Here is a 20,086-nt window from a genome sequence, read left to right on the forward strand (position 1 = left end):
TCTGCTACAATTCCACTGTGCATGAGACCACGGGCTTCGCGCCATTCTACCTGATGTTCGGACGGGTCCCACGGCTGCCCGTGGATGTCATGTTTCATCATGTGCTGGAGGATGCTGCCGTTGTCAGTCGTCATGAGTTTGTGCAACATCTGAGGAGAGACCTTTCTGAAGCAGCACAGATTGCTCAAAGGAATGCCATCAGGGAACAAGATCGCCACGCCAAACTGTACAACCGGAAGGTCAACGGACTGCCGTTGGGTGTTGGTGACAAAGTGCTGCTTGCCAAGGTGAGGTGAGAGAGGGAAGAGGAAGATCGCAGACCGGTGGGAATCAACTCCTTTCGATGTGGTGTCTGTGAGATCGGACATCAACGTGTACAGGATCAGAGATGTTGTCACGAATAGAGAGAAGGTTGTACACAGGAACATGCTGCTTCCGGTTGACTTCTTGACAGTTCCGGAACAAGATGGGAACCCGGCATCCCTAGAGGAGTCGCAGTCTATAGCTTCCTGTGCCAGTGTTCAGGGCTCTGTCACCTCTGATGTTGAAGAGGCCTCTCGGTTGCGCACCAGGGACTGGGTCTTGGAGTCGCCTGAGCACGCGGGGGCAGAGAGCATCCATGAAGAAGAAGCTGACGGAGGGACTATGCCCGTGCCGAATGCCTCGAAGGAAGACCGACCAGATGAGTTGCTGGATAGTGTTCCTGATGACTCTGTACCTGACTGCCACACTGATTATCCCCCTGACACAGTATGTGACACAGTACACTCACCTGAAGCTAGATGTGATGCCCATGGTGACCTCCCAGTTCTAGTTGAGGTTGAGCCGGAGCAGGTAGTTTGCACGCGTTCACAGAGTGCTCAAGTTCCATCAGTTGTCACGAGATGTGGGAGGAGTGTTAGGAACCCAAATAGGCTTATTTGTGAGATGTCAGGGCAGATGCTTAAAGGGAGTACTGAGCCTTTCATAGGTTCTGCATTTAGTTTCATTGCGGCGTCTATGTAGGGGCGTAGTGCATCCAGTTTTTATTTTAATTTTATTTTGCTTCCGGTCTGAGTCATGACCTAGAGTCATGAGATTCTCTTGTAAGGGCAAAGTTATGTACAACTGTGGGATGTAGATGGCATCTTTCTCCTCTGTGATAAGTACGGGTTTTGGTACCAATCTGTTCTTACACACTTCTTATGGAAGAATGTATAATGTTGAGTTTTGGTACATCAGTGCTCGAGATCCACGTTTTTTTTTTTTGTCTTTTTTTTTTCCGCTCCTGTTTTTAAAAAAAAAAATGTTTTACTGTCCTCCGGTTTTCATGCTGTTGCCCCATTTTAGTATAATTTAAGGGGGGTGTATGTAACGGAGTAGAAAGTTCAAAGTTCAATTATAGCTAAAATAGAGCTAAACTGCGCCCTCTAGGGGTTTAATGACGTGGTGTATCCGTAGGGGTATATCCGGTATCCGTGACCCGGATGCCGTGTAAATACAGCTGGACAGTGCAATAGCACGGGATGTAACGTGATCTCCCTCAGTTCATCTTTAACCACTGATGCGAATTTAGCTCGATGACCCTGCAAGTCCCGTGTCCAGAATTTGATGTACTGTTTTCTACAGAATAAATGAACGAGAGCCATCCAGCTGAGAGTGATTCATGCAAAGATACACCCCGTCACACTAGCATCAAAACACTAGTCTATTAGGGTACTGTACTGTTATAAACTGTTTAATAACAGCTTCCAATACAAACGGAACCAAATTAATTGTAACAGTAGTTTGAAAAACATTAGTGTAACATACATAATACATACATGCAATTTCAATGTACAAATATAGTGTTGTCAGGGCTTGATATTAAGCTTTTTCAGTGAACTTATCTATAACTTTGCATACCTGCATTCTTATGAATATGTTGGTTTTGTTTTTGATGAAATGTGTGCTTTAGGGAGGGTATTAAGTTATTTAACATGATGGCATATAATTTACATGTGAATAAAATATTACTAAAAAGGTATTATCATTGTTGTTATTTGTATTTTGTACTGTGCAGCCAAAAAGGCTATCATACATCTTTGAGCAAGTAACATTATTTATACTTATAATATATACTATACTATATATATTATATTAGTTTACTCAGAGATCTACGATAGTGTTTTTGGCTGCACGGGGTTGCCAGATTTCTAGCACGACTGAATGACCAGCCAAATTGTACACACGTTGTATAGACACTGTCCACTGAAAACCGGACATCTGGCAACCCCAAATTAATATTTACTCTACTGTACGTACGTTGTTAAGTGAAATGCATTATATATGTCCTCAGTTGAATATATTGTGTTTATCCTATGCCCAGGTTAATGAGGGGATGCAGTGCTGTTGTTGTACCACTGGGGGGCGCTGCATAAGACTGCCGGCTTGTGTGTTGTTAATATGTTGATGTGTTGATGCACTTGTCCGAGTTGTTGTCTACCATTCTAAGTTAGCTCGGCTGAGCGAAATAATTGTATTCCTTTTGGTGAGGAGAAAATAAAACCATGCCCGAGGGCAAAACAGTTCATCGTCTCCGATATTGATTCTCCCCGAGTGCAAACGTAGGTGGAAGCTGCCATCATAAACGTTAACATACGTGTATGTAATTTACCGGTAACCTGAATGGATGAAATGGATGACGAAAAGCTCATAACTTGTCAACCAGTCAACCTGACATCTTCAATTGTGGATGGAGCAATCATCTATTTTAACGGTTTGACAGTCAAGGGCAAGATATGAACATCACCATCAGCCAGCCACTACACCTATATAGCCCACAGCTGCCACTATACACATTACTAGCTCTACGAATTACTGCATGCATGATTTATTTCCGTGTCATGCCACTTAGCTACACGGCCCATCTCACATACAAGACGCCTATATTACATAATAATAACAATCGAGCATGTAGGCACAATATGTCCAGTTGTATCTTGTAGAAATTGTGGAAGCAAGGCAAGCAGTATTGGTAGAGCCTATTGTAATCAGCCTGCCTGTTCCGACTACGTAACAATTGAGAATGGAATGTTGTGGTGCGACAAAATCGCATCGCACACCGTGTGCATTGGGATGAGATTTTCTCATAGACTTCAATGGTGTGAGTTGAAAATCGAATTTTGCGGTGCGACAAAATCGCATCGCACGCCGTGTGCATTGCAATCGAATGTTGTCCGGCGACAAAAATCGCACGCCGTGTGCATTGGCCTTCAGTCTTATGAATTTGAAAGCAGCACAAAAGGCAGTGTGCCAGGCGGTAGGGTAGAGGGTGTAAAATAATAAGGTTACACCTCACCCTTCTCTCCTCTGGTTCACTATAGTAGTCCGAGAAAATATTCTCTGGGTGCTGTCTTAAAATCTTTTCTTTGTAGATATTTTTGGCTTTAATACTCTGTATCTCAGGTGGATATAGTAGTATAAGCTCATCTTCACATTTGAAAAATGCTTCTTGGTTGAAAATGGCTTGGGCCTCCATTATGACATCAGAGTTCTCAGCTGCCTTTTTTGAACAAGCTAATGTTAAAATAGCACTTAGCTCTTTAGCTTTTCTTGGTTCAAATTTGTATCACGGTTTTATGAGAGTCCGTGGTTATTTTCAAAGGTCTTACCGTCTCAGAATTAGCTTCTGTAGTTAGTTAACCACGGGCAATTAGATGTTCTGTGATCCGATAAAAAAATCCTATAATTCAAGGCAAAAAACTGCTAAAAACTCAGGAACTCACTTTTCTTGCTTCCAGTCACCAGGTGATGATGTCACAATGTCACATGATGATGACCTTGAGGTGGGTCCTTGAGGTTGACCTTGAGGTGACCTTCATGATCGCAGAGGTCAGGGCGACTGGTCTTTAGTCATTTAGGCCTGTGATCCTCGGCTTTTTGGAACGGGGATGAAGGTGGATGTTTTGAAGCAGGCATTATACCAGTGAGGTGTTGAATATGTCCGTGAGCACTGGAGATAGCTGATCTGCACAGTGCTTTAATGTAATGCGAAATGGCCATTTAAACGTGAGAATGCAAAACTCCTGCCCGCACACTCTTATCCATTAGATTAGGCTATGCGTAATTTTGACCACACAGGACAAAAAAGCACCAAATAACATTATAGCCTACTTTAACTACATTCCACCACTAGCACCAACAAAACAATCATTGATAAATAATGTAATGTTACTCACCTTTATGTAGGACCTTTAGCTATTATGCAGGGAATGTGTGAACAACGTTTTTCTCAAGCACCTTTTTGGGTTTTTATACATGCACTCAGATGCCGTAAAGGAAATGTGTTTATTCTGCCACAATAGGGAAGCCTTCACTCCTTTGGTAACCCAGTAGCTGCGCAACCTCACTGCAGTAGGACCCCAACATGCAACGTCAGTGGTTGGAAAAGGCTGTTCATTAAGGGGTTACCTTTGAAGATGAGTAGGTGTTAGCTAAAGCATCTCCATCAATGGAGGAACTCGATGATGGAAAGATAGGCTTGCGTGCCTCTTCAAGCACCGATTCTGGGGAGGCGGGTGAACTTGAACTTGTGCCGGCGGTCCCCTCGTTGGGAGTAGGCCTAACGTTATCCTCCCAGGGCTGGGCATAAAGCGTAAGCTTGGGTATTTTGCTGATAGTTTCTTCATTTCTTTGTTGAGCTTGTTTTCTCTCTGTAGCTCCGCTATCATATTTTATTATTTTATTTTCTGAGTGGGGCAGTCCCACTCATATTTTGCATATCCATGCCCACGGTCGGAATCGAACCGGGAACCCTGCGGTTACGTGATCGACGCTTAACCCGCTACGCCACCTAAGCGCCCCCGCTATCATATCTTCTAATAGCCTCGTGAGACATGGCTGTGGACTAGCTAGCCTACAAACTTCTGACTACTGATTGATTATTGCGACAGGAAAAAATGTATACTCTACAGGTGGGACCGTGGGAAACTGCCCCAAAATGTAAAGCACAATTAAAATGCAATAAAACCTTATTATTCAAATTTAAATGAGTCTGCTGTTCCGGGGCCCCCTAGTGGCCGCGGCCCTAGGCTGCAGCCCAAGTTGCCCAATAGGTTAACGTGGCCCTAGATACCAGCGGAGAGGGGCTGGGTGTGTGGGTCAGTGTCAAGACTGGTCCGTTGTCTGTCGAATCTACAGTAAAAGTAATTCAGGTCATTTTCAAGTCTAAGGTCATCCATAGAGTGGCTACCTGATTAACCTACTGCTGAATCATCCATAAAATACTAGTGTTGCTGGACTTGATGCAGCCTCCAGTGCGCAGCGAACATGGAGATTTTGCGTGTAAAATATGCATATCTATAATATTCATGAGGGATCAGAGCTTGATACATTCATAACCTGCTCAAACAGGTTCTCCAGGTAGCACAAGTGGATTGGAACCTGTGGTTTGTAACCCAATTTGGTCAACTCAATGTAGCTCATTTAGGGTGGGTTATTAGGTTATTTGGGCTAGGATTGAGTAGGATTTCCTAACAAAATGATAATTTCCTAACAAATGCCTCTCCTGGTCAAGTTGAATTTCAAACAGAGGTCTTGTTGAAAGGACACACTGCCAACATGTCACACCTGAGATTGGGAACTGACATAACTGTTGGCAGGGCCATGCTCTCAGGATGGAACAGTGAATGCATAGTCACATTGTCTAGGATGACTACCACATGGAAAGAGATAATAAGGAAGAACCACAAACCACCATTTATGGGACAGCATTGGACCTGGGCTGGCAATTGAAATGGACAGGACACAATGGAAGGAACTCATTGAAGCCTTATGTAGCCCAAGAAGGGATGAGGAAGAAGTATGTTCTGAACAGGCCTCAAAGTTCCATGTAGAATAAGGAGGAGGCGTAACAGATACGTTTTCTAGTCAGTTTTCTTTTTTTATATATAAAAAAAAGTAGATAAAAGGCACAGAGATTATAATAAAATCTAATTCCACATCTATGGTATGACATAGACCCTACCTACAGTACACTCAACACTAAGGCGACTGTAGAGCCTCCCCCATCTTCTCACTCTTTTGGGTCATTTCAATTACAGAAAAAAGGCTCTCTAAGGACAAGCAGGCATAACCTGAAAGCTCCTCCCTCTGAACTGCAATCATCCAATGGGTTGAGGGTATACCAGATCTGATGTGACCGTTGCTAATGTCAACCGCCAGACTCCAGCCCATAATTTCTCCCCCCCCCCCCCCCAATCGTAAAAAGACTTTCATGCTATTATAAAGGTATGTCAGCTATGGAGAGGACAAACACTGATTTCTTTTATGCCCTGGTGAGGAAAGCTGGAGTGCTTGTAGGATGTTTTCCTGCCTCACAGCTGCACCAGATAACTGATGATATGATACTGTTACCTAATAAAGCCAAATCAAATCTTCATGCCTCACAAGACTTTTCAACGCTCCATATACTTAAACCATCAAAATCTACACTACAACGATCTAGCAGATACGTAGCATAACTATTTGCATCCAAAGGTTCATACGTGTTTCTAGCTTACTCTGAGGTGAAGTGGTACTGACAGGAGATAAAATACAGAGGAAATATGTATTTTGAATATGTTAGTTTATAAAATGAGTGTTTGGATCTAATGAACTGTGTGTATTCCAGGAAGTCAGAGGACTGGGGCTGGACTTGAGTTTTATACACACAAAACACAAAACACATACACAAGAACAAGAACAGACCACAGGGTAAAGGGGGCTACATAGATCCATGCCTTTGGACTTTAAGTCTTTAATAATAAAACACCCTCCGTACAAAAGTACAGCATATGTACATGGTCACATACTGTATTTTATGGAAATGATCTACTATGGTTCAGCTTTCATCTTAAATACAATAAATCTCAACAGTCATCAACCACAGTACTTGATCATCATAAAAATAATAATAAGAATGTAGGATGTTTTTGGGAGTACATCTCTGTACAGTGGGCAATGCAAAGCAGTACATCATATCAGCATCCATAAACCAGGGACTGTGGTTCTCTCAAGAGTTATACACTATGACAGGTTTAACACTTGACTATCAATGAGTGACTTCCCACTAGGGAGCAAAAGAAAAATATTTTTCCTTCAAAACATAAACACATTCAGTGAGAGACATCATAAATAACGCACATAATTGCCAATGGACACCAGTGCAATACAAATAAAGATATTCAAACGGAAAAAAAGACAAAAAGCCAATCATAAACAGAGGGTAACATTTTAAAAAAGTGGATAAGTGTCATTAACATTTAGAGCCTGAGCAGGACATTTCAACAGCATACAGTACAGTACACATCATCAGTTTTTTTGGTCTTACCCTATATGTGAATTGTAGGACTTCATGTTAATATTCATACTAATGGGGTATACTAAAAATGGAAAAATAAGATAATAAGAAATAACAATTGAAAGGACAGAAAAACAATTGCACGGTATCCCTGCCATGTGCCACAAGCTGGAACCTCCCTCGTATATTTTCTCCTGAATCTAAGGGGATACTCAAACCTCTATGACCGGGACATGGGTCACCCCTGTCCAATGAGAGGGCCTGGAGGTGCAGAGCGAGACAGTCACGGAGTGTCTGATTGGGCTGTTGGTCTTGGCTCCCCCGTCTCTCTGTGGTGGCAATCTGCCACGTCTCCTATCAGGAGAGGTCAAAGGTCATAGGTGGGATTGCTGCTGGTCATCCAAGCCCCTGCCTCTGTGTCTAGCAGTTATCAGCACATACACACACACACACACACACACACACACACACACACACACACACACACACACACACACACACACACACACACACACACACTTCCTCACAGCCACTGCCATGCACCCTGAAAGAAGGCCCAGGAAGCGATTCAAACACAAACATTAGCTTTTATTTCATTTTAAAGGATTATTATAGAAATGTTTTTTTTTTTAGAAGTGCAAATGGGTCATTATTCCAGATAACTCCTTGTTGTTTTTCATTCTACAGTATCGATGCTCAGGAGAGAGAGACACACACACAGGACCCTTTTCTTCTCTCTGTCCGTGTCCCTGATTGGTGTGTCTTCTCACCTCTGCACCCGTCCTGCTGTGTCCTCTCCTCACCCCTGCACCTGTCCTGCCCAACCATACTCTCCCCTCCCCTCTCCTCCCCTCCCCTCCCCTCCGGCCCTAACTTCACTTCTCAGAGTTCTTGCGCGGTCGACGGAAGCTGGACATGTTCTCGTTTAGTGCATAGATACGGCGGGAGAACTCCTCGAAGCCGGCGGCGTCCAGTTCGCCCAGCACCTGCTCATCACACTCCACGGCCACAGCATGGTCCACGGGGATGCAGGGGTAGTCCTCCATGCGTGCCCCGTCCCCCAGCCCCAGCCCCAGCCCCAGCCCTAACCCCAGCCCCAGCCCCAGGCCCAGGCCCGTGGCCTCCGTGCCCATGATCTCCTCCGCCTGTTCCACCGAACAGCACAGCTCCGGGGCTGGCATGGCCAATCCTGACAGCCTCTCGCCTGGCATCACCGAGCCGTTCATGGCGCTGGTGTGCTGGCTGGCAGGTGCCACCTCCTCACTGGTGCCTGATGCAGGAGTGGGGGACTCTGAGCCTGTGGTGCTGGAGGGCTGTTGCTGCTCCTCCACCTCCCCCTCGCCTTCTACCTCTAACTGCCCCTCCCCCTCCCCCTCTCCCTCTCCCTGGGCCTCCAGAGTTTTGGCCAGGCTGATGACCTCGTCCAGGGAGGAGGACATGAGCTTGGACGAGTGATCAGGAGGCATCAGGCCCGGGGGTTGCTGGTCCATGGCTGTGTCGTAGCTGGACGGAGGCGTGGCGGTTTTGTACTTCAGCTTGTCGGCCTCAGAGCTGGCCCTCTTGCGCAGCAGACCCCGGTCCGGAGAGCTGGTGTGGCTGGGGAAGCCCATCTCAGACGCTGCAGAGACGCTGAGCTGGGACTTGGCCGGGACGGGGATGGAGCTGGAGACCTGGTGGCGGTCGCTGTGGGAGAGAGAAAGATGATGGATCAGCCTCATAAGTCTTTCACATACAAGAGGTCACGGAGAGAGGGAGAAACGCCCCCAGGCTTCTCTGATCGGACATGGTTCTGCATTGATCTCATTCCACCCTCCCCTGATCCAGAACGGAGACAGCTGCAAGCCGCCCTCAGCAGATCTCTCCCAGTTATTACGTTCAAAAAACATTTGTGCAGCTCATGCGACTGTGGAACGTGGAGTGGAAGTTCACAGCATGCGTCCTCCAAAGAATGTGAGACGTTTTCTCAGAATAACAGATAACAGACCCGTGATCTGGAACCCCCCATCTGTCTCATTCGAATCATAAATTATCTTAAACAAGGGCCCCATACACTTTTCTCATGGCTGGTACCATGTAAACTTCACCACTCTGCTTAACCATACTTAACCTGGTGACTCAGGTATCTGAGGAGCTATTGGACTAGAGTTAGGAGGGCAAAGGTGACATTGGGGCCCCAGTGCTCTCAGAGGTCCACCTGTAGCTGGTTAGAGAGTAAATGTGCCTGGGTAAAAGACCCTGGCTTGTAAAACGGGGTGGCGAGGTCACTGGATGTCCTCCTATCTGAGGTCTGTCATGTGACAGCAGGACACAGAGGTCAGGGGCATTGCGCCAGGGGCATTGGCTAACTGTTTGATGGAGTGTTTCAGCATTAAACACATAGTAGCTTGTAAAGAAGGCCTTGGCCGTGGCGCCCCTGCCCCTTGTGGAGACGGCAAGGCACCAAGTCATACCTCATAGTAATAATAGCTTCTAAATATACTACCGGCCCTCACGGCAAGGAATAAAGCTCCTCACAGGAATACAACAGAAGGTCAAATGGTCATGCAAGGTAATGGTAATGTACCGGTCATGCAAATAAGGGGAATGCTTTGATCTAATATTAGAGGTCATTCTGAGGCATAACTGGGGATATACTTTACTGTACAAACTGCTAAGCTAGCCATACCCTGGTAAACTAGCCAGTCAAGCCATACCCTACTAAGCTAGCCAGACAAGTGTAAGGCGATCAACTTCTCCAGAATCGATTTAATTGAGTCGTCACTTACAAGCGAGTTCGTTTAATCTCAACGAGACGTCCTTGATATCACTTCTTAAGATGATATGATCCAATCAAATATTAGGCACCACTACTGAACTGTTCATTAAGATAATATTTATTCAAGCACATCAGCAAGCAATAATAGTTCATTTCCATGGAAAAGTGTCTTATCTAGCTTCACCTCTGCAGGCCTATCTCAGCTAGCCGTCAACTGCAGTGGCTCCACCAAAACAAGAGTCCCTCTCACCTCCGTACGTAGTCCTTTATACAATTCATTAAACATTTTGGGCTGGGTGATGCCCCCCCCCCTCTATCTGGTAGTTTTCCAAGTGTCAGCACAAATCCGTTGCAGCTGCAGCAAGTCTTCTCGTTAGCATTGGCCTTCAATTCCTCTCCTGTGTGGGTGCGAGAGTGTACTGTATGTTATCAGCTTGAGTGTCCTGCTAGCGTCTCGTTCCCATGGTGATATCCGTACTTTGTATGAGCAGAGCATTGTGTCAGTGTCCTTATCAGAATGTCTTGTTATCAGAATGTCTTGTGAAAACACAACTATTGAAGTTACACAGTAATATTAGGATTTGATTTACAAGTTAGAAGAATAGACTTATCATTAATCATTAGTTATGAAAGTACAGAAAAATAGAATATTATAACAGCAGGTGTAAAATGGTTGTTAGCACATAGGTAAAAATAAGTAATTTACAGGCAGTTTGAATCATAAAACGTTCTTTTAGTCAGGAGCTTGTATTTCTTCTTGTCGCTCAAAAACAGAACCTCTCTTTTGGCTTTGCGTGACCTTCCTATTGTTCTCAACTGACCGCATTCACATATTATTTAAATGAGCACATAGTACATGATTTATCACTTCTAGTTATTTTAATACAAATTCCCAACAAATGCCATACCCTGCTAAGCTGGCCAGACAAGCCATACCCTGCTAAACTAGCAAGACAAGCCATACCCTACTAAGCTAGCCAGACAAGTCATACCCTGCTAAGCTGGCCAGACAAGCCATACACTGCTATGCTAGCTAGACAAGCCATACCCTGCTAAACTAGCCAGACAAGCCATACCCTACTAAGCTAGCCAGACAAGTCATACCCTGCTAAGCTGGCCAGACAAGCCATACACTGCTATGCTAGCTAGACAAGCCATACCCTGCTAAACTAGCCAGACAAGCCATACCCTACTAAGCTAGCCATACCCTGCTAAGCTAGCCATACCCTGCTAAGCTAGCCAGACAAGCCATAGCCTGCTAAGCTAGCCATACCCTGCTAAGCTGGCCAGACAAGCCATACCCTGCTAAGCTAGCCATACCCTGCTAAGCTGGCCAGACAAGCCATACCCTGCTAAGCTAGCCATACCCTGCTAAGCTAGCCATACCCTGCTAAACTGGCCAGACAGGCCATACCCTTCTAAGCTGGCCAGACAAGCCATACTCTGCTAAGCTAGCCATACCCTGCTATGCTGGCCAGACTAGCCATACCCTGCTATGCTGGCCAGACAAGCCATACCCTGCTATGCTGGCCAGACAAGCCATACCCTGCTATGCTGGCCAGACAAGCCATACCCTGCTATGCTGGCCAGACAAGCCAGCAGAGGGATGCAGGATGATGTGGCTTCTGGCCAATCTAATAGCGGGGGCTAAATAGAAGCAACATGCCCTCAAATTTTAATCAGTTTTCAGAAAAAGCCAAAGTTGAATGGTTTGTCTGTGAACTCAACTAACAAAATCATTCTAGTATGTTTTGAGCACGCTCCAATAATACAAACAAAACCGTTGCTTGGTGAGGGGAATAAAGAAGTTCCATGAGAACTAAATTATCTTTCCAACAACCGATACCATGGTCAAAGGCCCTTCAGAACACAAGCCAGGTTTTGACAGGTAAACAAAAGTTCCATGTGTAAATTATAATAAGCTAATGACTAAATTCAGATTGTTGTTGGGAGAATGACGTTGTTGAGGTAATAACTCCATCTCTGATTTGATTTCAATTCGGCCCACTCTCTTCCTCTCTCTGGATCTCTTCCATGGCCCTTACCACACATGCGTGTCCCAAACACATGCTGATAACCACTGTCACTGAAAAACATCTGACCACTTCTCCTCTCTCTAAATGTTTACAAGTCACAGTTCCCCTGTATAATAAGGCACTTCTTGTTTGGGCCACGTTTTGTTTGTTACATGAAGTTTCCCTCAAATTGGTTCCTTTAACCATGTATCAAATTAAGCCCCTTAATCAAGAGTGTAGGGTATGAGTAGTGGTTAGGTGGGGAGGGCTACTCAGTCAAATCTCCTAGGGCTGTCATCATAATATATGATTTTTTCCTGCAGCACATTTTCGCTGTATAACTCTTGACATAGTTTTTTATTGGAGCCAATTAGGCTGTCTCCCTTCCGTGCCTCAAACGCACGTACTGTAATTGATGTTCTGAGGAAGCTACAGCACACTTCCTGCAACAACTGCTGAAAAACCTGGAAGCTGTACTGTAGAATGGGGGACAATACAGGATGGAATGAGAATTTGCCCATCAACAGTACAAGAAAAGGACTCTTCTTTAAAGGTGCAATATATAGTTTACAAAACAGTCCATTGATCGCTGCAAACCATACATGCCAATGTAAAAAAGCTAAATAAAATAAATCAAAAGTCTGCAGACTGGTTCTGAGGTACTATAGGTACTATAGGCTGGTTCTGAGGTACTATAGGCTGGTTCTGAGGTACTATAGGTACTATAGGCTGGTTCTGAGGTACTATAGACTGGTTCAGAGGTACTATAGACTGGTTCAGAGGTACTATAGACTGGTTCTGAGGTACTATAGGCTGGTTCTGAGGTACTATAGGCTGGTTCAGAGGTACTATAGGCTGGTTCAGAGGTACTATAGGCTGGTTCAGAGGTACTATAGACTGGTTCAGAGGTACTATAGACTGGTTCAGAGGTACTATAGACTGGTTCTGAGGTACTATAGACTGGTTCAGAGGTACTATAGGCTGGTTCTGAGGTACTATAGACTGGTTCAGAGGTACTATAGACTGGTTCTGAGGTACTATAGACTGGTTCTGAGGTACTATAGACTGGTTCTGAGGTACTATAGACTGGTTCAGAGGTACTATAGACTGGTTCAGAGGTACTATAGGCTGGTTCAGAGGTACTATAGGCTGGTTCTGAGGTACTATAGACTGGTTCAGAGGTACTATAGGCTGGTTCTGAGGTACTATAGGCTGGTTCTGAGGTACTATAGACTGGTTCTGAGGTACTATAGGCTGGTTCAGAGGTACTATAGACTGGTTCAGAGGTACTATAGACTGGTTCTGAGGTACTATAGACTGGTTCAGAGGTACTATAGACTGGTTCAGAGGTACTATAGACTGGTTCAGAGGTACTATAGGCTGGTTCAGAGGTACTATAGGCTGGTTCTGAGGTACTATAGACTGGTTCAGAGGTACTATAGGTACTATAGACTGGTTCAGAGGTACTATAGGTACTATAGGCTGGTTCTGAGGTACTATAGACTGGTTCTGAGGTACTATAGGCTGGTTCAGAGGTACTATAGGCTGGTTCTGAGGTACTATAGGCTGGTTCAGAGGTACTATAGACTGGTTCTGAGGTACTATAGGTACTATAGGCTGGTTCTGAGGTACTATAGGCTGGTTCTGAGGTACTATAGGCTGGTTCTGAGGTACTATAGGCTGGTTCTGAGGTACTATAGGTACTATAGGCTGGTTCAGAGGTACTATAGGCTGGTTCAGAGGTACTATAGGCTGGTTCTGAGGTACTATAGACTGGTTCAGAGGTACTATAGACTGGTTCTGAGGTACTATAGGCTGGTTCAGAGGTACTATAGACTGGTTCTGAGGTACTATAGACTGGTTCTGAGGTACTATAGACTGGTTCAGAGGTACTATAGACTGGTTCAGAGGTACTATAGGCTGGTTCTGAGGTACTATAGACTGGTTCTGAGGTACTATAGGCTGGTTCTGAGGTACTATAGGCTGGTTCTGAGGTACTATAGGCTGGTTCTGAGGTACTATAGGCTGGTTCTGAGGTACTATAGGCTGGTTCTGAGGTACTATAGACTGGTTCTGAGGTACTATAGGCTGGTTCAGAGGTACTATAGGCTGGTTCAGAGGTACTATAGACTGGTTCAGAGGTACTATAGGCTGGTTCAGAGGTACTATAGGCTGGTTCTGAGGTACTATAGACTGGTTCAGAGGTACTATAGGCTGGTTCTGAGGTACTATAGGTACTATAGACTGGTTCAGAGGTACTATAGGCTGGTTCTGAGGTACTATAGACTGGTTCTGAGGTACTATAGGCTGGTTCAGAGGTACTATAGACTGGTTCAGAGGTACTATAGGCTGGTTCAGAGGTACTATAGGTACTATAGGCTGGTTCTGAGGTACTATAGGCTGGTTCAGAGGTACTATAGACTGGTTCTGAGGTACTATAGGCTGGTTCAGAGGTACTATAGACTGGTTCAGAGGTACTATAGACTGGTTCAGAGGTACTATAGGCTGGTTCTGAGGTACTATAGGTACTATAGACTGGTTCTGAGGTACTATAGACTGGTTCTGAGGTACTATAGGTTCTATAGGCTGGTTCAGAGGTACTATAGGCTGGTTCTGAGGTACTATAGGTACTATAGGCTGGTTCTGAGGTACTATAGGCTGGTTCTGAGGTACTATAGACTGGTTCTGAGGTACTATAGGCTGGTTCAGAGGTACTATAGACTGGTTCTGAGGTACTATAGGGGGAGCCACCCCTCCTAAATTTCGTTGTTTGGTACCTGTACTGTAGCAATGACAATAAAGTCCATTCATTCATTCATTCACTATAGACTGGTTCAGAGGTACTATAGGCTGGTTCTGAGGTACTATAGGCTGGTTCAGAGGTACTATAGGCTGGTTCAGAGGTACTATAGACTGGTTCTGAGGTACTATAGGCTGGTTCAGAGGTACTATAGGCTGGTTCTGAGGTACTATAGGCTGGTTCTGAGGTACTATAGGCTGGTTCTGAGGTACTATAGGTACTATAGGCTGGTTCTGAGGTACTATAGGCTGGTTCAGAGGTACTATAGGCTGGTTCAGAGGTACTATAGACTGGTTCAGAGGTACTATAGGCTGGTTCTGAGGTACTATAGACTGGTTCAGAGGTACTATAGACTGGTTCTGAGGTACTAAAGGTACTATAGACTGGTTCTGAGGTACTATAGGTACTATAGACTGGTTCTGAGGTACTATAGACTGGTTCAGAGGTACTATAGGCTGGTTCAGAGGTACTATAGACTGGTTCAGAGGTACTATAGGCTGGTTCAGAGGTACTATAGACTGGTTCTGAGGTACTATAGGCTGGTTCTGAGGTACTATAGGCTGGTTCTGAGGTACTATAGGCTGGTTCAGAGGTACTATAGGCTGGTTCTGAGGTACTATAGGTACTATAGGCTGGTTCAGAGGTACTATAGACTGGTTCAGAGGTACTATAGGCTGGTTCAGAGGTTCTATAGACTGGTTCTGAGGTACTATAGACTGGTTCTGAGGTACTATAGGTTCTATAGGCTGGTTCAGAGGTACTATAGGCTGGTTCTGAGGTACTATAGGTACTATAGGCTGGTTCAGAGGTACTATAGACTGGTTCTGAGGTACTATAGACTGGTTCTGAGGTACTATAGGCTGGTTCAGAGGTACTATAGACTGGTTCTGAGGTACTATAGGTACTATAGACTGGTTCTGAGGTACTATAGGCTGGTTCTGAGGTACTATAGACTGGTTCTGAGGTACTATAGGTACTATAGACTGGTTCTGAGGTACTATAGACTGGTTCAGAGGTACTATAGGCTGGTTCTGAGGTACTATAGGTACTATAGACTGGTTCTGAGGTACTATAGACTGGTTCAGAGGTACTATAGACTGGTTCTGAGGTACTATAGGCTGGTTCTGAGGTACTATAGGCTGGTTCTGAGGTACTATAGGCTGGTTCTGAGGTACTAAAGGTACTATAGACTGGTTCTGAGGTACTATAGGTACTATAGACTGGTTCTGAGGTACTATAGACTGGTTCTGAGGTACTATAGGCTGGTTCTGAGGTACTATAGACTGGTTCAGAGGTACTATAGGCTGGTTCAGAGGTACTATAGGTACTATAGACTGGTTCGGAGGTACTATAGGCTGGTTCTGAGGTACTATAGGCTGGTTCTGAGGTACTATAGGCTGGTTCAGAGGTACTATAGGTACTATAGACTGGTTCTGAGGTACTATAGACTGGTTCTGAGGTACTATAGACTGGTTCTGAGGTACTATAGACTGGTTCAGAGGTACTATAGACTGGTTCTGAGGTACTATAGGCTGGTTCAGAGGTACTATAGGTACTATAGGCTGGTTCTGAGGTACTATAGGCTGGTTCAGAGGTACTATAGGTACTATAGACTGGTTCTGAGGTACTATAGACTGGTTCTGAGGTACTATAGGCTGGTTCTGAGGTACTATAGACTGGTTCTGAGGTACTATAGGCTGGTTCTGAGGTACTATAGGCTGGTTCTGAGGTACTATAGACTGGTTCAGAGGTACTATAGACTGGTTCAGAGGTACTATAGACTGGTTCAGAGGTACTATAGACTGGTTCTGAGGTACTATAGGCTGGTTCTGAGGTACTATAGACTGGTTCTGAGGTACTATAGACTGGTTCAGAGGTACTATAGACTGGTTCTGAGGTACTATAGACTGGTTCTGAGGTACTATAGGCTGGTTCAGAGGTACTATAGGTACTATAGGCTGGTTCTGAGGTACTATAGGCTGGTTCAGAGGTACTATAGGTACTATAGACTGGTTCTGAGGTACTATAGACTGGTTCTGAGGTACTATAGACTGGTTCAGAGGTACTATAGACTGGTTCTGAGGTACTATAGGCTGGTTCAGAGGTACTATAGGTACTATAGGCTGGTTCTGAGGTACTATAGGCTGGTTCAGAGGTACTATAGGTACTATAGACTGGTTCTGAGGTACTATAGACTGGTTCTGAGGTACTATAGGCTGGTTCTGAGGTACTATAGACTGGTTCTGAGGTACTATAGGCTGGTTCTGAGGTACTATAGGCTGGTTCTGAGGTACTATAGACTGGTTCAGAGGTACTATAGACTGGTTCAGAGGTACTATAGACTGGTTCAGAGGTACTATAGACTGGTTCTGAGGTACTATAGGCTGGTTCTGAGGTACTATAGACTGGTTCTGAGGTACTATAGACTGGTTCAGAGGTACTATAGGCTGGTTCTGAGGTACTATAGGCTGGTTCTGAGGTACTATAGACTGGTTCAGAGGTACTATAGACTGGTTCTGAGGTACTATAGACTGGTTCTGAGGTACTATAGGCTGGTTCAGAGGTACTATAGGCTGGTTCTGAGGTACTATATACTGGTTCTGAGGTACTATAGGCTGGTTCAGAGGTACTATAGGCTGGTTCTGAGGTACTATAGACTGGTTCTGAGGTACTATAGGCTGGTTCAGAGGTACTATAGACTGGTTCAGAGGTACTATAGGCTGGTTCTGAGGTACTATAGACTGGTTCTGAGGTACTATAGGCTGGTTCAGAGGTACTATAGGCTGGTTCAGAGGTACTATAGGCTGGTTCTGAGGTACTATAGGCGGGTTCTGAGGTACTATAGGCTGGTTCAGAGGTACTATAGACTGGTTCTGAGGTACTATAGGCTGGTTCAGAGGTACTATAGGCTGGTTCAGAGGTACTATAGACTGGTTCTGAGGTACTATAGGGGGAGCCACCCCTCCTAAATTTCGTTGTTTGGTACCTGTACTGTAGCAATGACAATAAAGTCCATTCATTCATTCATTCACTATAGACTGGTTCAGAGGTACTATAGGCTGGTTCAGAGGTACTATAGGCTGGTTCAGAGGTACTATAGGTACTATAGACTGGTTCTGAGGTACTATAGGCTGGTTCAGAGGTACTATAGGCTGGTTCAGAGGTACTATAGGCTGGTTCAGAGGTACTATAGACTGGTTCTGAGGTACTATAGACTGGTTCAGAGGTACTATAGGTACTATAGACTGGTTCTGAGGTACTATAGGCTGGTTCAGAGGTACTATAGGCTGGTTCAGAGGTACTATAGGTACTATAGGCTGGTTCAGAGGTACTATAGACTGGTTCTGAGGTACTATAGGTACTATAGACTGGTTCTGAGGTACTATAGACTGGTTCAGAGGTACTATAGGCTGGTTCAGAGGTACTATAGACTGGTTCAGAGGTACTATAGACTGGTTCTGAGGTACTATAGACTGGTTCAGAGGTACTATAGACTGGTTCTGAGGTACTATAGGCTGGTTCTGAGGTACTATAGGCTGGTTCAGAGGTACTATAGGCTGGTTCAGAGGTACTATAGGCTGGTTCAGAGGTACTATAGGCTGGTTCTGAGGTACTATAGGCTGGTTCTGAGGTACTATAGGCTGGTTCAGAGGTACTATAGGCTGGTTCTGAGGTACTATAGGTACTATAGACTGGTTCTGAGGTACTATAGACTGGTTCTGAGGTACTATAGGCTGGTTCTGAGGTACTATAGGCTGGTTCTGAGGTACTATAGGCTGGTTCTGAGGTACTATAGGCTGGTTCTGAGGTACTATAGGTACTATAGGCTGGTTCAGAGGTACTATAGGCTGGTTCTGAGGTACTATAGACTGGTTCAGAGGTACTATAGACTGGTTCTGAGGTACTATAGACTGGTTCTGAGGTACTATAGGTTCTATAGGCTGGTTCTGAGGTACTATAGGCTGGTTCAGAGGTACTATAGACTGGTTCTGAGGTACTATAGGCTGGTTCTGAGGTACTATAGGTACTATAGGCTGGTTCAGAGGTACTATAGGCTGGTTCTGAGGTACTATAGGTACTATAGGCTGGTTCAGATGTACTATAGGCTGGTTCTGAGGTACTATAGGTACTATAGACTGGTTCTGAGGTACTATAGGCTGGTTCTGAGGTACTATAGGCTGGTTCTGAGGTACTATAGGCTGGTTCTGAGGTACTATAGGCTGGTTCAGAGGTACTATAGACTGGTTCAGAGGTACTATAGGCTGGTTCAGAGGTACTATAGACTGGTTCAGAGGTACTATAGACTGGTTCTGAGGTACTATAGGTACTATAGGCTGGTTCTGAGGTACTATAGGCTGGTTCTGAGGTACTATAGGTACTATAGACTGGTTCTGAGGTACTATAGGTACTATAGACTGGTTCTGAGGTACTATAGACTGGTTCTGAGGTACTATAGGCTGGTTCTGAGGTACTATAGACTGGTTCAGAGGTACTATAGGCTGGTTCAGAGGTACTATAGGTACTATAGACTGGTTCTGAGGTACTATAGGCTGGTTCTGAGGTACTATAGGCTGGTTCTGAGGTACTATAGGCTGGTTCAGAGGTACTATAGGCTGGTTCTGAGGTACTATAGGTACTATAGACTGGTTCTGAGGTACTATAGGCTGGTTCTGAGGTACTATAGGCTGGTTCTGAGGTACTATAGACTGGTTCTGAGGTACTATAGACTGGTTCAGAGGTACTATAGGCTGGTTCTGAGGTACTATAGGCTGGTTCAGAGGTACTATAGGCTGGTTCTGAGGTACTATAGGCTGGTTCTGAGGTACTATAGGCTGGTTCAGAGGTACTATAGGCTGGTTCAGAGGTACTATAGGCTGGTTCAGAGGTACTATAGGCTGGTTCTGAGGTACTATAGACTGGTTCTGAGGTACTATAGGCTGGTTCTGAGGTACTATAGGCTGGTTCTGAGGTACTATAGACTGGTTCTGAGGTACTATAGGTACTATAGGCTGGTTCAGAGGTACTATAGGCTGGTTCTGAGGTACTATAGGTACTATAGGCTGGTTCAGAGGTACTATAGGCTGGTTCTGAGGTACTATAGACTGGTTCTGAGGTACTATAGGCTGGTTCAGAGGTACTATAGACTGGTTCAGAGGTACTATAGGCTGGTTCAGAGGTACTATAGACTGGTTCTGAGGTACTATAGACTGGTTCTG

General features: G+C 44.8%; 1 protein-coding gene across 1 annotated transcript in view; it reads right to left on the reverse strand.

Moving 5' to 3' along the window:
* Positions 1–8,175: 8,175 nt before the first annotated feature.
* Positions 8,176–20,086, reverse strand: part of uvrag (UV radiation resistance associated gene) — a gene marked incomplete at its 3' end in the record, with an annotated part of 134,060 nt that continues 122,149 nt past the window's right edge. The window contains exon 15 of the mRNA XM_080550146.1: positions 8,176–8,983. Within this exon, the coding sequence (XP_080406272.1) occupies positions 8,176–8,983 (808 nt within the window). The remainder of the gene's footprint in view (positions 8,984–20,086) is intronic.

Source organism: Nansenia antarctica (genome assembly GCF_963989245.1).
Source record: "Nansenia antarctica genome assembly, chromosome: 20".
Classification (NCBI taxonomy): domain Eukaryota; kingdom Metazoa; phylum Chordata; class Actinopteri; order Argentiniformes; family Microstomatidae; genus Nansenia; species Nansenia antarctica.